The sequence below is a fragment of the Tigriopus californicus genome, chromosome 4 (genome assembly GCF_007210705.1).
Source record: "Tigriopus californicus strain San Diego chromosome 4, Tcal_SD_v2.1, whole genome shotgun sequence".
NCBI lineage: Eukaryota > Metazoa > Arthropoda > Copepoda > Harpacticoida > Harpacticidae > Tigriopus > Tigriopus californicus.
Window position 1 is genome coordinate 726,863 of NC_081443.1, and position 16,259 is coordinate 743,121.

Sequence of the window (16,259 nt, forward strand, 5' to 3'; positions counted from 1 at the left end):
GGTAGCTTCTGCAGAAACAGCTGTCTAAACACTGGGGAACCGTCGGCTTCCCCTTCGGGCCAAGACTCCTCCATGAGATGGAGAAGGTCGGACGGACGGCGATCCCCTAAACGCAAGTCCATTACCTCCTGCACTCGTTGGGGCAAAGACTTGGTTGTGGCCCGAAGCAGCGCTTCTTTGAATGAGGAGTAAGGGGCGTCAGGATCGGGAGCTCTGATGACGGCTTGCACTTTCCGTAACACCTCAGGCTCAAGGCACGAGACGCAATGATTAAATTTGGTCCTCTCAGCGGTGATGCGAGAGAGCTCAAAAACAGCCTCACACTGGGCAAACCACAACTCAGGGTTGAAGTCAAGAAATCTGGGCAGACGGGCGCTCACGGCATTCGTGGCGGCTTGAGAATATCCGTTCGCCGACGCCCCGGTGGTCGGTCCGGGGTTACCATCCGAGCCGTATAAGGCAGATGCGAAAACTCCCGCCATTTCACGAAGTTCTTCGGTGCATCAACTGCTTTATTAACCGGCCCCAACATCCAGGGTTGCCGGGCACTACACTCTAAAATATGAAACAAAACTCCAAAGAAGTAAAAACATCATTTTATTTTCCGAAAGATCAAAGGCATTACAAAAGATACGTTTTGGTAAAAAATATTTTCTCGGCCCCTGATGATACTAATCCATATTGCGGGAAATGATCCGCAACTTTGTCCACCAATGACCTTCTTGCACTACGTACAAAACGTTATGTACCCTATGTATGTGTGTACTTTTTACTTTTCTGCTCTCCTCAAGCTTTTCCCCAACCAAGTCTTTTCAAAATGGTGCTGGAACATGCTTGGATATAATGAATGACTGAAAGCAATTGACATTTCAGTTAACTTCCTTCCCTTTCACAGATTTTCATTCCAGTCACCATTCACCTGATCTAACAGATAAGGACCATTGAAAGTAGAAATGTTCAGGAATACTTCCTCTATTCCTCTTGATTGGCATGGATTACGTACAAAACTGGCCCCAAATATCCTGAGAGAGTCTATCTTTGATTTTCATGTACCTTTGGAACTTTCCCAATTCTCGGGAAGAGAACAACTCCCTCATCAAAGTTATTTGCTCCAGTATCAGATTGCCAGCTTCCCTTTAAGTTTTGCTTTTGTCTCTTGATGAAGAGCTGAGGCAGGAATTTCTCGAGACCACCATCCGTCTTCACCATAATTAAAACCAAGCATCCGGGAAGAAGCTGTGGAACCCAATTCCGGGTTTCCTTGGTGAGTAATCATATTTTAACTCATAAGCTCAACTACGTACCAATGACGTCGTTCCGAAGCTTGAGTGGCTCTAAATTTTCAGTCAATAAATGTCAAATTACAATTCAGTCCAAAATAGATTCAAGTCTGTCAATCAAATTGCGATACGAAGAATACAGACAGGGATACAATAAGCCACCGGAAAAGAACGTAATGAGACAGACTGGAGCTTGAAACTATTAATCCCAATTTCCCAAATGGAACGGATGAATGAATCAAGTGTCTTTAATCTTCCTATTGGAGATCGGAGAGAGCCTTTAAAACCCGAAAGCACCAAGGAGACATGTCTGAACGGAAACTAATTCGATTTTATGGACTCGTCGGTCGAGATGATGAGCATGATGGCGGTATTTTTCACTTCCAAAGCGTGACAGAGATTGATTTGGGAAACGATGGTGCGTATTGAGTCTTCAAGGCTGTTTCAGAGAGATTCTTTAGCTTCAATGATCCACCTAGAGCTGTGGAAGGCTCTCTACGACAATCCATTGTTCTAAAACAAATGAAGGTTAATGATGTCATCTGGTTGGGTTGGTAGTTTGTATCCCCTTCCATACAAGTACGCCGAAGAAAGACATTTCAGTGGCTTACCCATCTCGATTGGAACCCCTCTCATCTCAGGAGACAAAGTGGTTTATTGTGGGTCTTATTGGACTGCCAGACAGTAATCTATTATCTGGCCATAAAAACCACTAACTGAAACTCGTAGTGAGGCCTCCACTGATTGCGAAGCATCCTATTGAAAAAAGAAGCGAAGTTCATGTCCAATATTTTACAATAGCTTTTGCTAAAAGGGGCTGGGAAGCCGGGAACCTTAACATTACACATATTATTGCATATTATCGCCAAAAAGGGCATTCTCGAGGCAGAGTTTTTGTATTGAGGTGCATTAGATGAAATCACGGAAGTGTGCTGTCTTATCGATGTAGGGAAGAAATGGCGATAGTACTTTATAATTCGAGAAGTACCAAATTGGGGGAGCTTCACTTACATGGCAACACTAGATACAGTATATTTGGCATCTGTCATAAAATCAAATTTCTTTCTACCTCCCCTGGGTGATTTGAGTGGTAAGGACAATGAAAATAAACAATAAATAAATATTACTGGCAATAAGATTTGGAACAATGGAAAACAAGGCCCACATGACAATGAATGTATGATTGTGGTACATGGATCCTTCCATTCACTTAAGATACTCAATACTTATAATATGAAGAGCAGCATGTACATGGAAATGTGGTTGACAAACCTACTTTGCCTGAATCTCCCTCATAAGCATGCGTGTTCTTCTACTTAGGCAATGGTAAATGTACATAACGCAACGAGAGGATTCTTCCCCGAGAAAATTTAGCCTCATTTCGGGTGCTTAGTAATCCCCCTGTCCTATACAATACATTTATTTTCTATGAAGCATTGGCAAACAATGGCTTTCCCTTTTTGTGCACAACCATCCATTCAGGACTTATCCTCCACCAGTGGAAACCTGGTCTGATTAGTGTGTGTCCCATTGATCTGGGTAATCCAGCGTGCATACTGGCAAACCCTCACAGCATTCACCCACAGCACAGTCATCACGATGAGCAAACTAATCACAACCACCAACACGATGGCCATTGTATAGAAGGGCAAGTCGAACTTGCGTTCCTCGGCCTTCACGATGTTCCGAATGGAGGCCGCCACAGATTTCTTCCGTTTCCGCTCGGCTGCCGCGGCCATTAGGGATTCGGTGAGCATGTTACCCGTGGGGATTGCCGGTCGATTAGCCGTGCCGTAGCCGGACGGGGTCTGTAGGGAATTGCTGCGCATGAATCCGGAGGAGCTTCGTTTGCCCCGCTCAATGCGTTCGATGACGTCATACTTGGGATTGGTGACCACGGACATGCTCCGCTGCTTACTTGGGTCTTGCAAATTTTGAAAGGCCTGTGATCGTCGTGCATCCACGAGGGACGGGATCCGCCCACTAGAACCATGGCACAAACTGCTCGTGTGAGGGGAATGAGGCGAGACGTGTCCTCCACTGCTGCCTCCACCGTCGCCAGAACTCTTGGGCGAGGTTGATCGAGGAGCTTTGGAGGCTTCACTGAAATCCTCCATGGCTGATCTGGTGAAAGACAAACCTTTCTTTTCGGGGGCTCCACCCAGCGGTAACTTGAACATGTAAAGAAGAACAAAGACAAAATGAGAAAACTTTCAATGGAAAGACTCTCTGTGCTCTGTGCCAAGTGAATAAGAATAAGTTTGTCCAACCTCAAGGTCAAGAACTGACACCTTCACGTTACCGTGCACTCTATCTATGGAATGAAACAAAACGAACGGCTTGCCTCGAATCTTCAGATATTACACACGTTCCATGAGTTTTATATCACAGACGTTCCATGAGTGTTGGTCTGCTGGTGAGCCTTGACAACCAATTCTTATTCATCGATGGACAGAAAAGGTCAACATATTTGCAATTCCATCCGTTCACTGGCACTTGCTTTATCACATGTTTATCTCCCAATTTCACTCGTTGTTCCAGTCCTTTCAAATATTTTTTCCCCAAAGGCAGAGAACTAAATACTTGAAAGAGGAATTTTTAATTTGCTCGCATTCTAACATTGTAGATCTTTTGATGTTTTTCTGTTCCAAGCTCTATGCACTTCGGATTAATCTGGTGGGAACGTGAGAATGAAAATATTATGCACTTCGTTTGTGGCAAACATGTCTTGGCTCTTAATCAGAACAATTTGAATAACTCATCTTGGACTAATTTTGGTACCGTAAAATGTCAATCTTCCATCTGTATTTTGCAGACCTTGATATTTTTTTCCGTTTTTGAACTAAACTTAAATTCAAAAAGGCACTTGAATCTATCAACAAGTTGCACCATATTTGGCCAAATATTCATGTGTCTGCTCTTGACACGGACATTTTCCCAAGTAGAGCAACGCGTCATACGTGGCCTCGTTTTGTGTCAGACACAACTGGGATGCCTGGAACTGACGCTATTGTATAACAAAAAAACGCCATTGATGGGCAAGTCGTGAACCAACGATCTCACGTGGCTACCGGCCAACTTTCTATCATTGATGACGCCCTTAATAGTTACTTGACACTTAATGAGGCATCTTCGAGGCCAATCTTTGGTTCTTCGCTCAAGTTATACCGTTAGTCCCCTTCCCGTTGACAAACGAGCTTGGGGATTCAAATCCATCAATTGTTCCATTACTCACCTACTATATTTGACCAGAAGCACGCACACTGACGGAATCTTTTTCGTTTGCAACTTGAAGGGGTTTTGAAGTACTCTTGGAATTGCTCCACTTGTTGATCATCAATGTCGTAGTCATCACTCGTGTCTTGTGGGTTGTTGGCCCCAGGAAAATCTGTTCCATTCCATGCGCATATCGTCAGAGAAATGAACCGTTTCCAGCCCTCAGCAATCCACGCAAGCGTTAACACGCACGCACAAAATCGCCGAGCACACTTCCCGTTAGCGTTCCCTTTCCCACCCACCAAGCAAGCAAGTAACCAACCACCCAACCAACCAACCACCCAACCAACCAACCGACCAACCATCCAAGCGACTCAGCCACGAGCCAACCGACCAACTCGAGCCAAGGGACCAAAGCCAAGGAACGACAGAATGGGAAAAATAAGAAGACAGGGAACAACCAGAGTCGAGGACTGTGCTCCATTGGACCTCTGTGGTCTCGCTATGGGCTCTACGCTTCCTAATGCCACCACTACCTCTTCTTTAACGACTGATTCGTCCTCGTCCTCGTTGTCGTCGTCGTCGTCGTCGTCGTCGTCGTCGTTTTTGTTTTCATGCGCCTTGATCCTCAGATCCAAACCTCGGTTTCGTGGTGGTTGTATGGAACAAAATTTGAATAGAGGGGGGTATCCGGTAATTGGTGTGACGTGATGGTTCCAGGCATGAAAAGGCACGAAAATCGGGAACGTTGATATTAAGTGGAAAAAAATTTTCTATCAAGAGGCAAACGCACATGTCTATCAATCATTTATGGAACAACAAACGCCGGGTGCAAAAAGCCTTGGGATTTTCAACACTTTATACAAAGAGGGTGAGGTATATACTTCAGATTTTCAGGGGGATTCTGTTCCACATGTTTAGCTTACAACAGCGTACGTCAAATCCAGACTGTATTTGTAGAATTGGGATTACAAAATATCTTTTGTGGGTTCAGTCTGGAATATCGGTTGGCTTTAACTTCACACATACTCAGAAAGTGAACTCCTCATGGTCAATGCAATTGTACTACCATAAAAAAGATGGTTCAAGCAATCCATTAGAGCTCGTTTTTGTTCATTCCTTATGTTGGATCTCGAAAATTGATAGTTGTTTCTATGGTACAATAGTATTTTACATACATGAACATAGCCTAAAACTAAGGTCAAGTTTCAAAAATATGTTGGTAGCTTTTTCCTTGGACGACAAAAATCCTTGAAACCCGACGAGGATTTTGGAGACATCAGATTTGGAAAAGAAACGACTTTATCTTGAAACAACCCTCGTGAAATCTAGCTTTGACATGTTCTTGGCATCATTCATATATTCTGCCCCACAAAGACCCATGGCTCTAGATTTTGGAAAGCTGATGATCAATTTATTCGTTTTCTTGATCTGCCTCAATATAGAGTTTGACTAAGCAAGTGTTGTTAGAGTCATCATTATTCGGAATTCTTAGTGCTCAGCAAAATCAGTGACCCAAAAGCTATTTGGCTCTTGTTGGCATTGGAAACAACCTCTGATCAAATAAAGTCTAATCTGCTTCTGAAATTCTTTAATGAGGAGGCTTCAACTTTTTTATTTTGTGACGAGAAAGTGCTCATCAGGAGTTGTTAACAAAAAGGATGGTTTTTTACATGCCAAAAGCTAAGGTCGATACAGTTAAGTGAAGGAAAGCAAATCGGGCACATTTTGATAGCTGGGACGCTGGAACTTTATGCTTATATTTGCAATTAAAAAAGTGAGCAATTTACACTTCAGACTGAATGACCTTGCGGATCTCCTGTTTGTATTCTTTTATATTTGCCATACTTTATGCCAAGAACCATTTAGGTGTTACCAATTTTCTATACATGGAATTCTCAATTGATTTATGATTTGTTCAAACATGCAAGGAAGGTGCCCAAACGTTTTTGCTTATTTTCAATATCTACCATGCCATTCCGGATGGGAAGTAACGGTCTTATCACCTTCTCAAGAAAAAAAAGATATGAACCAGACGCTCGGTATTACTTTCGAGCATTCCAATTCCAAGGAATAATGATAATAAATATATACATACATCAGTTATTATAAGAGCTTGAAACATCTACGATTTGGCCCGGGCGATTGTCACCAATGGAAAATGTCAGTATAGTATGTATGTTGATTCGGCGTTCGAAATGTTCTCAGTTTTTCAAAATTCCCTTGGCAACCTTATTCCAATTAGAATGTTTTCGAAGATCCCCTTCCAAGGAAAGCTATATGTTCCAAACATTTTTAAAGCAAACCCAACAAGGTCTCCATACACCGGAAGCCCCACTTTCAACTGAAATGCCACATCTCTACTAGGATCATTTCAAACACCCAGACATCCTTACACATGCTTACTTGAACGACACACAGTTCTATCTTATCAGTAAACGTGTAAATCTCGCGCACACAGTCAAAACTTTATTCACTTTTAGAGTAATTAAGTTTAAAAACCTGTGTCAGAGAGGCTGTGACATGAAGGCATTGAGTTCAGACCAAAAATAGTGGGTCATTTCATAAGAAAATAAGCGCCTATAACTATCATCTTTTAGTGGCACAAATACATAAAAAATACCCACCATCAAATACAAAGGTATCCAGGTACAAATGCAATGGTTCATAGTTTTAATGTGACTTCACATTTAATTTGAGTGAGCCACCTTTCTCGGATAACAACGCTTCAACCCAGAAATATTATCATGATTGAAACCAAATCCGTGGGAAACCGACAGTGGGGCACTTAAATCATCACTTCATATATCTTTCCAAGGAATAGGTCTCGTTGATTTTCTTAACACCAACAAAAAGGTCCATGGTGCATGTTTTTAATAGAACTGTAATTTTCCTCCCTTAGATGTCGATTCACAGAATAATCCCACTTATGTACGTAGAGGGTGCATGTGGGAGTTTATATACTATGGTTAATGTATTCCGAGTTTGATGAGTTCGCTCTTGTTATTGCCATTGGCCAGATCAGGTTACAACGCCAGTTCCGTTTATTGCAGGATCAAGCGTGGAACAAATGAGGGCTGTCAATGTGAATTACGTACGGATTACAGCCATAGAAGGCCTTCTGGAATTTGATCACATATTGGAGGACAGATGATACCGTATGGCCTCCGATCATTAAGCTGAGTCCAAGGATATGCTCTAAAAATACGACATGCCAACTTCATCAAAGAGGAAAGACTTTGAAGATGGAATAAATTGATTCCACAAAAGAGACGATCGAGAAGCATTCAATCCTACGTTGAAAAAGAGCGAAGGTTCTTTCCCCAAAAACAGAAACCCATGACGAAAAGACATGACATTCATTTCAAACGATCGACCCGTCATAACGGACTCGATAGCCTTTGGTCTTTGAGCCAAAACCATGTCAGGGTAATCGTCTGGAACTAAGATCCTCGGATAATCGAACATCTAGAGGCAAAAAAGAGACAAATGGATTTCGAGGAGAACGTAGAATGGATGCGCACAAATCAGGACCACGCCTCTGGTCTCAATTAATGAGTTTCCAGTAACCTCAATGAGATACATTAGGCAGATCCAAAGGAAAAACACCCTCCAAGATTGCATTTTCGAGTCCCATTGACATCTTTCAGCCAAGAAAACGCGACCATCGTCTGACCTCAAAAAGTGTTTTTGTTCGAGTCAGTTTTAGTTTGTTTAGATGCACTCGAACCATACTAGTAGCTTTTCATTGAGTCCTTCGCGTCGCAAGTGAGGACTGGAACGATAAAAGCGAGTGGCTTTCTCCCAGGCCAATGAGTTATTGACCCAATTTGAGTGAAGTCCTCGGATATACGTAGATCTAACCTGAAGAGTCTAGATGGAAGCTCTGGCCCTCAAGTCCAATATTGATCTAGCTGGGGAGTAGATCGAAGTTGTTTTCAAGTTCAAAGCCAACGAAGAACGCTCAATTGTTTCGGGAACACTTTATTGTCAATGGTCATTCGCACAGTACTATGTATGTACTAATACCATACAATAGGTAATACAATATATCGCTTACACTCACTATTTGTTAGCTTAAGTATGTTTTTAATAGTTATAATTGTAGTCGTGTATGTGCATTTGATATAAATTGGCTACTCAGACTTCGCTATTATCTCTAAAGAACTCAAAGCTGGTTGTGATTGGGCAAGCTTCTCGCTGAAGATCCAACTTTGAACGTCTCGCCATGTAAACGGAAAATACTCTCCAAGTCGAGGAAACCAAGCACTTGGCTGGCATTTCTGAAAAATGTGTCATCTCAAGCACTCGACTCGAGTACTCGAAAGGAATTCAAATAGGGTACGAGTAAATGGGATTGCATTGGTCCGAGATGATTCGGCTCACAGATTGAGTTTCCAACATTCGATTTTGGAAGAATTTGAAGGCAATTGGTTGCTTTCTGTGGTTCTGAGAGAATTCCATTGTCGGAGTTTTGAAGTTGCTTTTTTCCATCGGATTGATTGGCTGAGGGGCATCAAGCGAGTGTCCTATTCACAGTCAACGGCTACTGATTTTGGCACTTATTATATACAATTATCATGCTTGGAACAATGACACGGACAAATTTCGGTGGAGATTGTGCTCTCATTGTTAATTCTTTGAAGGCGAACACCGGGTCTGTTGCTAGGTAGGATTGAGCGTCGGACTGAACTTAAAATGAACACCTTTCAACATCAAACCGTTTTAGCCGACGACGAATGACTAAATGACAAGGTTGCACAACCTACGGGTCAATGGTATAGCTAAGCATAAGGCCATAAGCTCTAGACAATCAAATAAATTGACACATTTCCTGGTTTTGGTAAACAACCTTGGGTGGGACGCTGGAAGCAACGGAGTTCCAGTGCTTAGCTGATCTGACACAATGAGACTTGGGCATGGGAATTGAAGAGTAAGCGCTTATTAGCGGAAGTTCCATACTTCCACAGACTTTACGTTGAAATCCTTATGGGGATCCAAGGGCTCATTATCATAAGTAGCACAATGATCGGTTCGACCATGGTGTAGGTCACTGTCAATGGTCAAACCAAATTGTCCGTCTCCGGCACCGATGGAAAGCGACTGAGGACTACAAGTGATGAAATACTCGTTTTTAGTGGACCATCTCCAAACTTGTATGTTGGGCAGTTTGCTTTCAGAATCCTCCAGATCTTCATCTGCATGTGCGCCTGAGGTAGGTGACAAATCTTCTGCATCAGAGTCCGCCGTCTCTCCTATGGGTAATCGGAACAAGAAGGACTCACCGGTGCCGTAGAAGGACTCCAGGATACGAAATGAGTCAGAGACCAAGGCGCCGAAACGGAAGTTCCGGGTGTCGTGGATCACCAAGAGGGTAGGGCTCCTAAAATCTTCGAGTTTCCGGTAAATGCTGTTCAAAGAAAATCCATCCTTTTCAGTCGAAAAACGAAGGATCCAAGAAGCACCGCTAAGACGAGGAGGGAGATGGTGACATAAGGCTTCCACTTCTTCCTCGGTGAATATGGACAACTCTCCGTCAATTTCGGGCATCATATATAAATCACCCTCGTCCAGCGAGTCCAAGGGTCCAAATCCAGGTACGCCACTCGTGCTGATGGATCGGGGCTTTCTTGGGGTCGGGCTGTCTTGACAAGAGCCTTGGGACGGGAGATCTAGACTATTGGTTTGTCTGATGCCGTCATGTTCGGAAAAGGATTTCCGAAACCAGTCTACCGAGTCATGAAAGAATTTGGCCATGTTGACTGGTCAAGGAATTCAACGTATAAATGTCACTCTTGGCTTTGGGACGGAAGGTTGAAGTTCGGAGATAAATGCAGTTCAATGGCTTGGTTGCATATGCTTTGAGCAAGTGGTTTCACGACAAAGCTCAGATCTCACCAATCACACTGATGCCACAACGCTAATTAAAGGATTAAACAAGGTATAACGTCACGTGATGGCAAATGGTTTGCTTGGGTCTTGCTTGTCACTCCACTGAGGAAATTCGGAATCAGTTTGACATGGAAACAAGACGATCATCCAACTCAGGAGCCGATAGAAACAACCGTGTGTGGACCAGAACTTGCCCATGTAAGATGATTTCCCCGAATTGCGCAGATGAATCCTAAGCCTGCAGATCCCTGGATGTTTTGGTTCCTGCGTTTGTTACTTACGGCAATGGTACGGTAGTGCCCTCTTTTCCTAAAAGAACAAGGCCAGTAGCTGGACCAGTGATGGGCCTTCAGTCTCGTAGCAAGTCCTCCTCAGTCAGACTTTGCTCGCTTCACTTAAGGCAGGCCTTGCTCAAAGTCCACAGATATCGGGAGAGAAAATCGAGCGGACTCGCCGTTTGGCGACAGCTGACTCCATAATACGAGTATCTACCTCCATAGAAGAAGAGCGACAGATGGAAACGCATTCTTCCTCCTATGCTGCTCCTCCAGATCCACTTTCTTTTGAGCTCAGACAGAATCCCGAGGTTTTCTTGGAAAAGGGGGAACGCAGACGCATGAAGGCCCATTTCCGTCTTGCTTGAAAGGAGCGTATGTTCGTGTAAAAACGCCAGGGTCCCAAAGGCATCATGTGGAACATGGGCCTTAAATGGGATGTTCGCGCCCTTTCCCGCGTCCTCTTTCACGAGTTTTCGGGCGATAATCTGTGGAAGACTCAATCTTGCTCGTAGCCAACTTAAGTGGGATTTATGTCGGAGAATACAGGCGCAATATTGATTACCAAAATAATAAGTTACCTCGTGCGTATTCTTTGACTCGTACTAGCTAAAGAGCATTCAGTATTGGACATTGATCCCCGTTTTTTTAAGTTATTCGTTTTCCCCTTTCGTCAACGAATGTCATTTCTGTAACGTTAATCAACGACTTCAAGTGAAACAACTCGGCTTGAGTAAATTGATTAATGAAGAAACTAATTGGCGTTTTTTTAAAGAAAAATTCGAACCACATACCAAGATTCATTAGCTCTTCGACTGACATCCAGGATCCCTAGCTCCAACACTTGTCATATTTGAAAGGTTGCGTGAAGCTTTGTAAAATATTTCGTGAAAGAATGTTCATTCCATTTTTGACAGTGGTATTTTTTGTCTCATTCATGATTCCTTTTACGAATAAATGTGACTGCAGTAAGAAGTGGCATATAGAATGAGAGGTATTGTCATGAGAAGTTTGCTGCTGATCACAGGATTCGATAGGTTGCATAAAGAGCCTTCGCAACTGCAAACCGTGGCCATAGCTCCCCCAATCTCCATGGAGCTACAAGCATTTGTAGCGGCTCCAATCCCACATTTCTTTGAGCGTACTAAAATTTACAAAGAAAAAGGAAGTGATTGAAACCGCCCCCTATGATACTCCTAACCAACTTGATTTACCTTCAAAATCTCCGAAAGAACCGACAGTGGTCAAGCAGCTCTGATATTGGCTTGGACACCCGGTCACATATTTGTCTGACGTCGAAAAATCCGCACACGATCCAAAACTCGAATCCTCTCCACATTCATAGCATTGAAGGCCATCACTTTGAGCTGTGTATTGGAAACTAGATTCAAAACCGCTCTTGACCTTCCAATTTAAAAGGAACTATTTATGCGCTTACCTGATATGCTGCCATTCCAATGGAAGAACATGTAAATCCAAATAATCTGCGAGGAGATCCCCAGTCTTGTCATTGTTCAACTGGAATGAATACTTGTGGGACGTTTAACTTGATATGGGGACTTAATCGATTTTCTGGGTCAATTGTCAAACATGTAGAAAGCAGCCTAGGAATGTCCTTATACCTCTCATTCTACGGTGGGTTGTACATTGAATAGGCACATAATGCGTTCATTCTCGTAGTTTCGCAAAATTCATTAAGAAGATGAGTTATCTCCAAATCATACATCTTGGCTTGAACTAAACACAGATATTTGTTGGTATTCAGATATTTCCTAATTACAGCACCAAAAATGGTGGTTTCGGCAAAGAGAGGGCCCTTTTTTGGAACATATCTCCCAGAAGCTAATTGAGTTTGTTCGAAAACGTTGATGATCTGTCATACCATTAAAGGTTCAGATTGTTTCATCTGAATGCAGAAATGCGTTTCATTAAGTTTTGAAAAAATGCACCACATTTCTATTGTGCTATTTGTCAAAGACTGTCAATGAATTTAGAGATGAGATCAAAGCTTCCGGAGCTTGTTTTTGTTGGTGCAAAATAAATGAAACTTTGAACAACATCAATAGCTGATGAAGTTCTGAAAATTGCCATCTATTGTTGATTTCAAGGCCATACCTTGAAATCAATTTGGGCTTTATTCCACTTTCTAATAATTCAAAGCTTTCATTTCGTGCAGAACTTGTTGTGGGGACGGTTTTGCAATTTCACGTGCTCATGCAATACTTAAAAGACAGAAGATGAGGTGTTCAACATTTCTCCAAGTTGAAGCATCTTTCAACACCTCTAGAGATCAAAATGGCACTTCCCTAATAGTCCTACTTTAGATAGCTCCTCGGGCAAAGTTCCAAGTGATCTTTCAGCCGACATACTTTTATCTAGCAAGGCCTTGTTATTTCTGGAATTGAACGTGGGGTTCTAATCCCCATCGAGCTGACCTTATCTAGATGAAAAGACTCGGGCACCGTCCTAACAATGGGGATTGCCTTGGTCGTTCATATCGGTTCCCGTACGTGGTGGCTCCAATTGCTCCACAAAGTGGATTGGAGAGTCAGGTCATAGAGTAAAACCTAGAGGGATTCCGTTTCCAATAACAGGCCAAGAAATGGTCACGAGCTCTGCTATGCCCTATCACTGACCATCCATGTACATAGTTAGCCCCTCCCCCTCTCCCCCTGGGATATCTCTGAAGGATCTCTGATAAACATGGAAAGCGCAGCTTCGGGAATGGGACAATGCAGTCGGTGTTCTAGGGTGCTTCCTAAAAACTCTTTATTCTGTTACCACTACCCTAACATATCCAGGTTTCCTCCTTTACTTTAGACAGGAAATGCGTCAATATTAGAGTTTTATTGCCTTCACTTTACATGGAGAAAACCAAGCGGATCCCTATAATTTCCCTATGCGGTTTAGTCTTCCTACAACTAACCAAGGCAAGATAATGGATAGGGCTCAGTCCTTTTGTTATGGAGTAGTTGTATATGTTCGTTCGTTTTCGTATGTAAGCACATCCCAAGGAATTGATTTGTGGTCCATTGTCCTCGGGTGTGGACTTGGGACGAGGCAGATGATGCCATGATGTTAATGTTTCCAAGCGACTAGAAGTGGGACCAAGACACTCAAGACGAGGATCGTCAAATGGGTGCAAACCACCGAGTGATTTGCCCCATTACAACTGTCCGTGGAACAAAGACAATGCTCCACACTTCCTCGTCGAAAGCAACGGAGGTCTTGGTTGCGATGATCCACGTATAGATCCACATCCTCCCACTGTCTCGTGGAACAGCCTCGGGTGGTCACGTAAACGCCATCGACTAAAATGCACAAACAACGGAAAAGTCAGCATGGATCAGATAGTGGAACCTCGCCAGAAGTTTGTGCTCTGGCATTAATTAACTTGCACCATTGGCGACACAGCGAGGACAAACAACTTTCCACCTAATGTTCCAAATGGATCCCCCCCCAAACCTTTGAACCTAGGGGCAGATGAAAAAGTTTGGTCTGTTCAACTTTCTCCAAGAGGCTCGGAGTGGATCACGACATACAAATTTTTCGTTCCATCTCTCATTTCTTTGGAGGATACTCTTTTCAACTTGGAACAGAACATTGAAATCTCTTAAGCCAAAGATGAGATTAATTCCCCTAATAAGACAACAACATCGTTGGAACTGAACGAGTAGCAAGAAGACATTGGAGAAAGGTATGCGGTACAAAAAGTTAATGAAAACTGGCAATAGACCGTCGAAAGTCAGAACGAAATGATTAAGTGACCTATCCTATACTGCCTCCTAGACAACAAGAGAGCTCTTCCAACCCTCAGGAGAGAAGCTGAACAATGGGCATTCATCATAGCAAGTGAGGATCTTGGGAATAAAAATCTTCACTAGCCGTCCTTTTCTCGCACTCGTTGCTTTTAGAAGGCGCCTCAAAATGATGAGAAGACAGACGTCAATTGAGTTTTCCACCCAGAGCCGTGCTGTATGTACGACGTGCGTACATCGCAATGAAAAAAGAACCACTGAAGGGGATGAAATAAGGGGGCTCGAGAGGAATTGTTTATGACAATAAAACATTTATCAAATCTCCGAGATGTTCCCCAATAATTGTAGAAAGCAGGTCCACCCCAAAATGTGGCTCAACTTTTGGAGTACAAACGGTGGAAAATGGTTTCGAGTGAAAACGATTCCCCTTCTCAGAAAAATAAAACAAAAAAGATCCTGTTTGTCAAAGACAATCTTGGAAATTATGAGATTGTGATTTATGCGACAGATAAAAAGCCGTTTTCTCCTTGGCTTTGGGCGGGATGGATGAAAATGAAGATGGCACAAAGAGTGGGAACGAAGTGGAACACTCTTCACGTCTTCACATATCTGCAATGTTGTTCTGGGGGGGAGAGCCAAAAAAGCGTGAAATTGGGAGGATTGCCATTGCCCCAAAGCCTGCCAAATCTAGTTCTGTCTGCGCTCGAGGGTTGAGAAAATGCTTACCAGTGCTAGTTTCTTTTATACATTCCTTATGAAATCATCTAACAATCTTCTTTTAATGGTCAACATCATGTCCCGCGAAGCAAAAGTTCAGTAGTGGAAAGGTCTGGTTCTAGGTTTAGATGCAACATATATTGGGGATCTCCTGGACTAACGAACTAGTTGATTGAAGTGATGCCATGTGTTTGGAAAAGATGGTTTGCCTCGGAAATGCAATTAGCGTTCATTACCATTGAAAGCCAGATACACGCAATACTTTATTCGTTACCTCTGAGCTCAAAACTAAGCCTACTAAAGCTGTATCTTATTATTATCTCAGTGGGTGCCGTACCCTTAGGTACAGAAGGAAATAACTCCTCAGTTTTTGGTCTGAAACTGGGAACATCACCGCTTGGGTTGGTTTTAAAGCCCTGGATTTCTCCAACGTCTTTGGCTTCCTATCAGAATGGAAATCAAGATCCCTAAGTTATTCAACTCACTTAATTCCGTGGTCTTTTCACAAAACACTGGCTTTCTGTCCCGTACAAAGTGCTCAAAATCACAGTTGATCTGAATGTGAGGTTGGTAGTCGAAGGGATCCAGGCATCGGAAATCCCGATAGCTTTCACATTTGTAGCAGAAGATGGCCCAAGCTGAAATTGGAATGGTTAGTTGTTTGAGTTTTAAAGGCATGCAAAATGTGGACTCACCATCAGAAATAAGAGCAAGCAGAATGAGACCAGTAGTGAACAGCTCCATGGTCCATTCCTGAGTGGCTGTCGAGGAACAATTTCAGACTTTGATGAAGCAGCTTCCGCCCACCATTCAAGTGTCAACACACATAAAGCATAAGGGAACCTCACTCGAGTAAGTTAGCATGCACGTTTGGGTTGTTTGGATGCTTGGAAACTTTGTACTAGATGCCTGATGGGGTCTCTCGCCCGGACAGAGGTCCCTTCATATGTACGTACTGGATAGAAAGAGAAGTAGTACCTGTCTCGCGCAACGAATGAGATTGCGTACGAAACCAAACTTCTTTTCCTCCTCGCTTTGCTCCTTCTCTCTCCGCGCTTCAAAATCCTCTTCAGCAACGACGACAGAATAGATAGATGGACATGTGAGGTTGCGCAGAAACG

At 43.0% G+C, this 16,259-nt stretch overlaps 4 protein-coding genes across 5 annotated transcripts; all 4 read right to left on the bottom strand.

Annotated features, from left to right (window-relative positions):
- Positions 1 to 619: 619 nt before the first annotated feature.
- On the bottom strand, positions 620 to 4,824 carry LOC131879078 (uncharacterized). 2 transcript variants are annotated; one of them, XM_059225284.1, is made up of 3 exons: positions 4,516 to 4,824; positions 1,892 to 3,451; positions 620 to 1,793 (listed from the first exon to the last, which is right to left on the bottom strand). In XM_059225284.1, the coding sequence occupies exon 2, from the start codon at positions 3,395 to 3,397 to the stop codon at positions 2,759 to 2,761; it is 639 nt and encodes a 212-aa protein (XP_059081267.1). In that variant the 5' UTR covers positions 3,398 to 3,451; positions 4,516 to 4,824; the 3' UTR covers positions 620 to 1,793; positions 1,892 to 2,758. The 2 variants fall into 2 exon arrangements, with proteins under 2 accessions (XP_059081267.1, XP_059081266.1); XM_059225283.1 differs by lacking the exon at positions 4,516 to 4,824 and having other exon boundaries at positions 1,892 to 4,097.
- A 3,640-nt stretch (positions 4,825 to 8,464) lies between these two features.
- On the bottom strand, positions 8,465 to 11,178 carry LOC131879077 (TLD domain-containing protein 2-like). The gene has a single exon (XM_059225282.1). It carries the CDS (start codon positions 10,251 to 10,253, stop codon positions 9,441 to 9,443), a length of 813 nt encoding a protein of 270 aa, XP_059081265.1. The 5' UTR covers positions 10,254 to 11,178; the 3' UTR covers positions 8,465 to 9,440.
- Positions 11,179 to 11,321: 143 nt separating this feature from the next.
- On the bottom strand, positions 11,322 to 12,258 carry LOC131879080 (uncharacterized). Its single transcript, XM_059225286.1, has 3 exons — positions 12,102 to 12,258; positions 11,878 to 12,030; positions 11,322 to 11,807 (listed from the first exon to the last, which is right to left on the bottom strand). Exons 1-3 carry the CDS (start codon positions 12,172 to 12,174, stop codon positions 11,611 to 11,613), a joined length of 423 nt encoding a protein of 140 aa, XP_059081269.1. The 5' UTR covers positions 12,175 to 12,258; the 3' UTR covers positions 11,322 to 11,610.
- Positions 12,259 to 13,491: 1,233 nt separating this feature from the next.
- On the bottom strand, positions 13,492 to 16,179 carry LOC131879079 (protein quiver-like). The gene is made up of 3 exons (XM_059225285.1): positions 15,834 to 16,179; positions 15,624 to 15,776; positions 13,492 to 13,974 (listed from the first exon to the last, which is right to left on the bottom strand). The coding sequence occupies exons 1-3, from the start codon at positions 15,880 to 15,882 to the stop codon at positions 13,742 to 13,744; spliced, it is 435 nt and encodes a 144-aa protein (XP_059081268.1). The 5' UTR covers positions 15,883 to 16,179; the 3' UTR covers positions 13,492 to 13,741.
- Between the last annotated feature and the right edge of the window lie 80 nt (positions 16,180 to 16,259).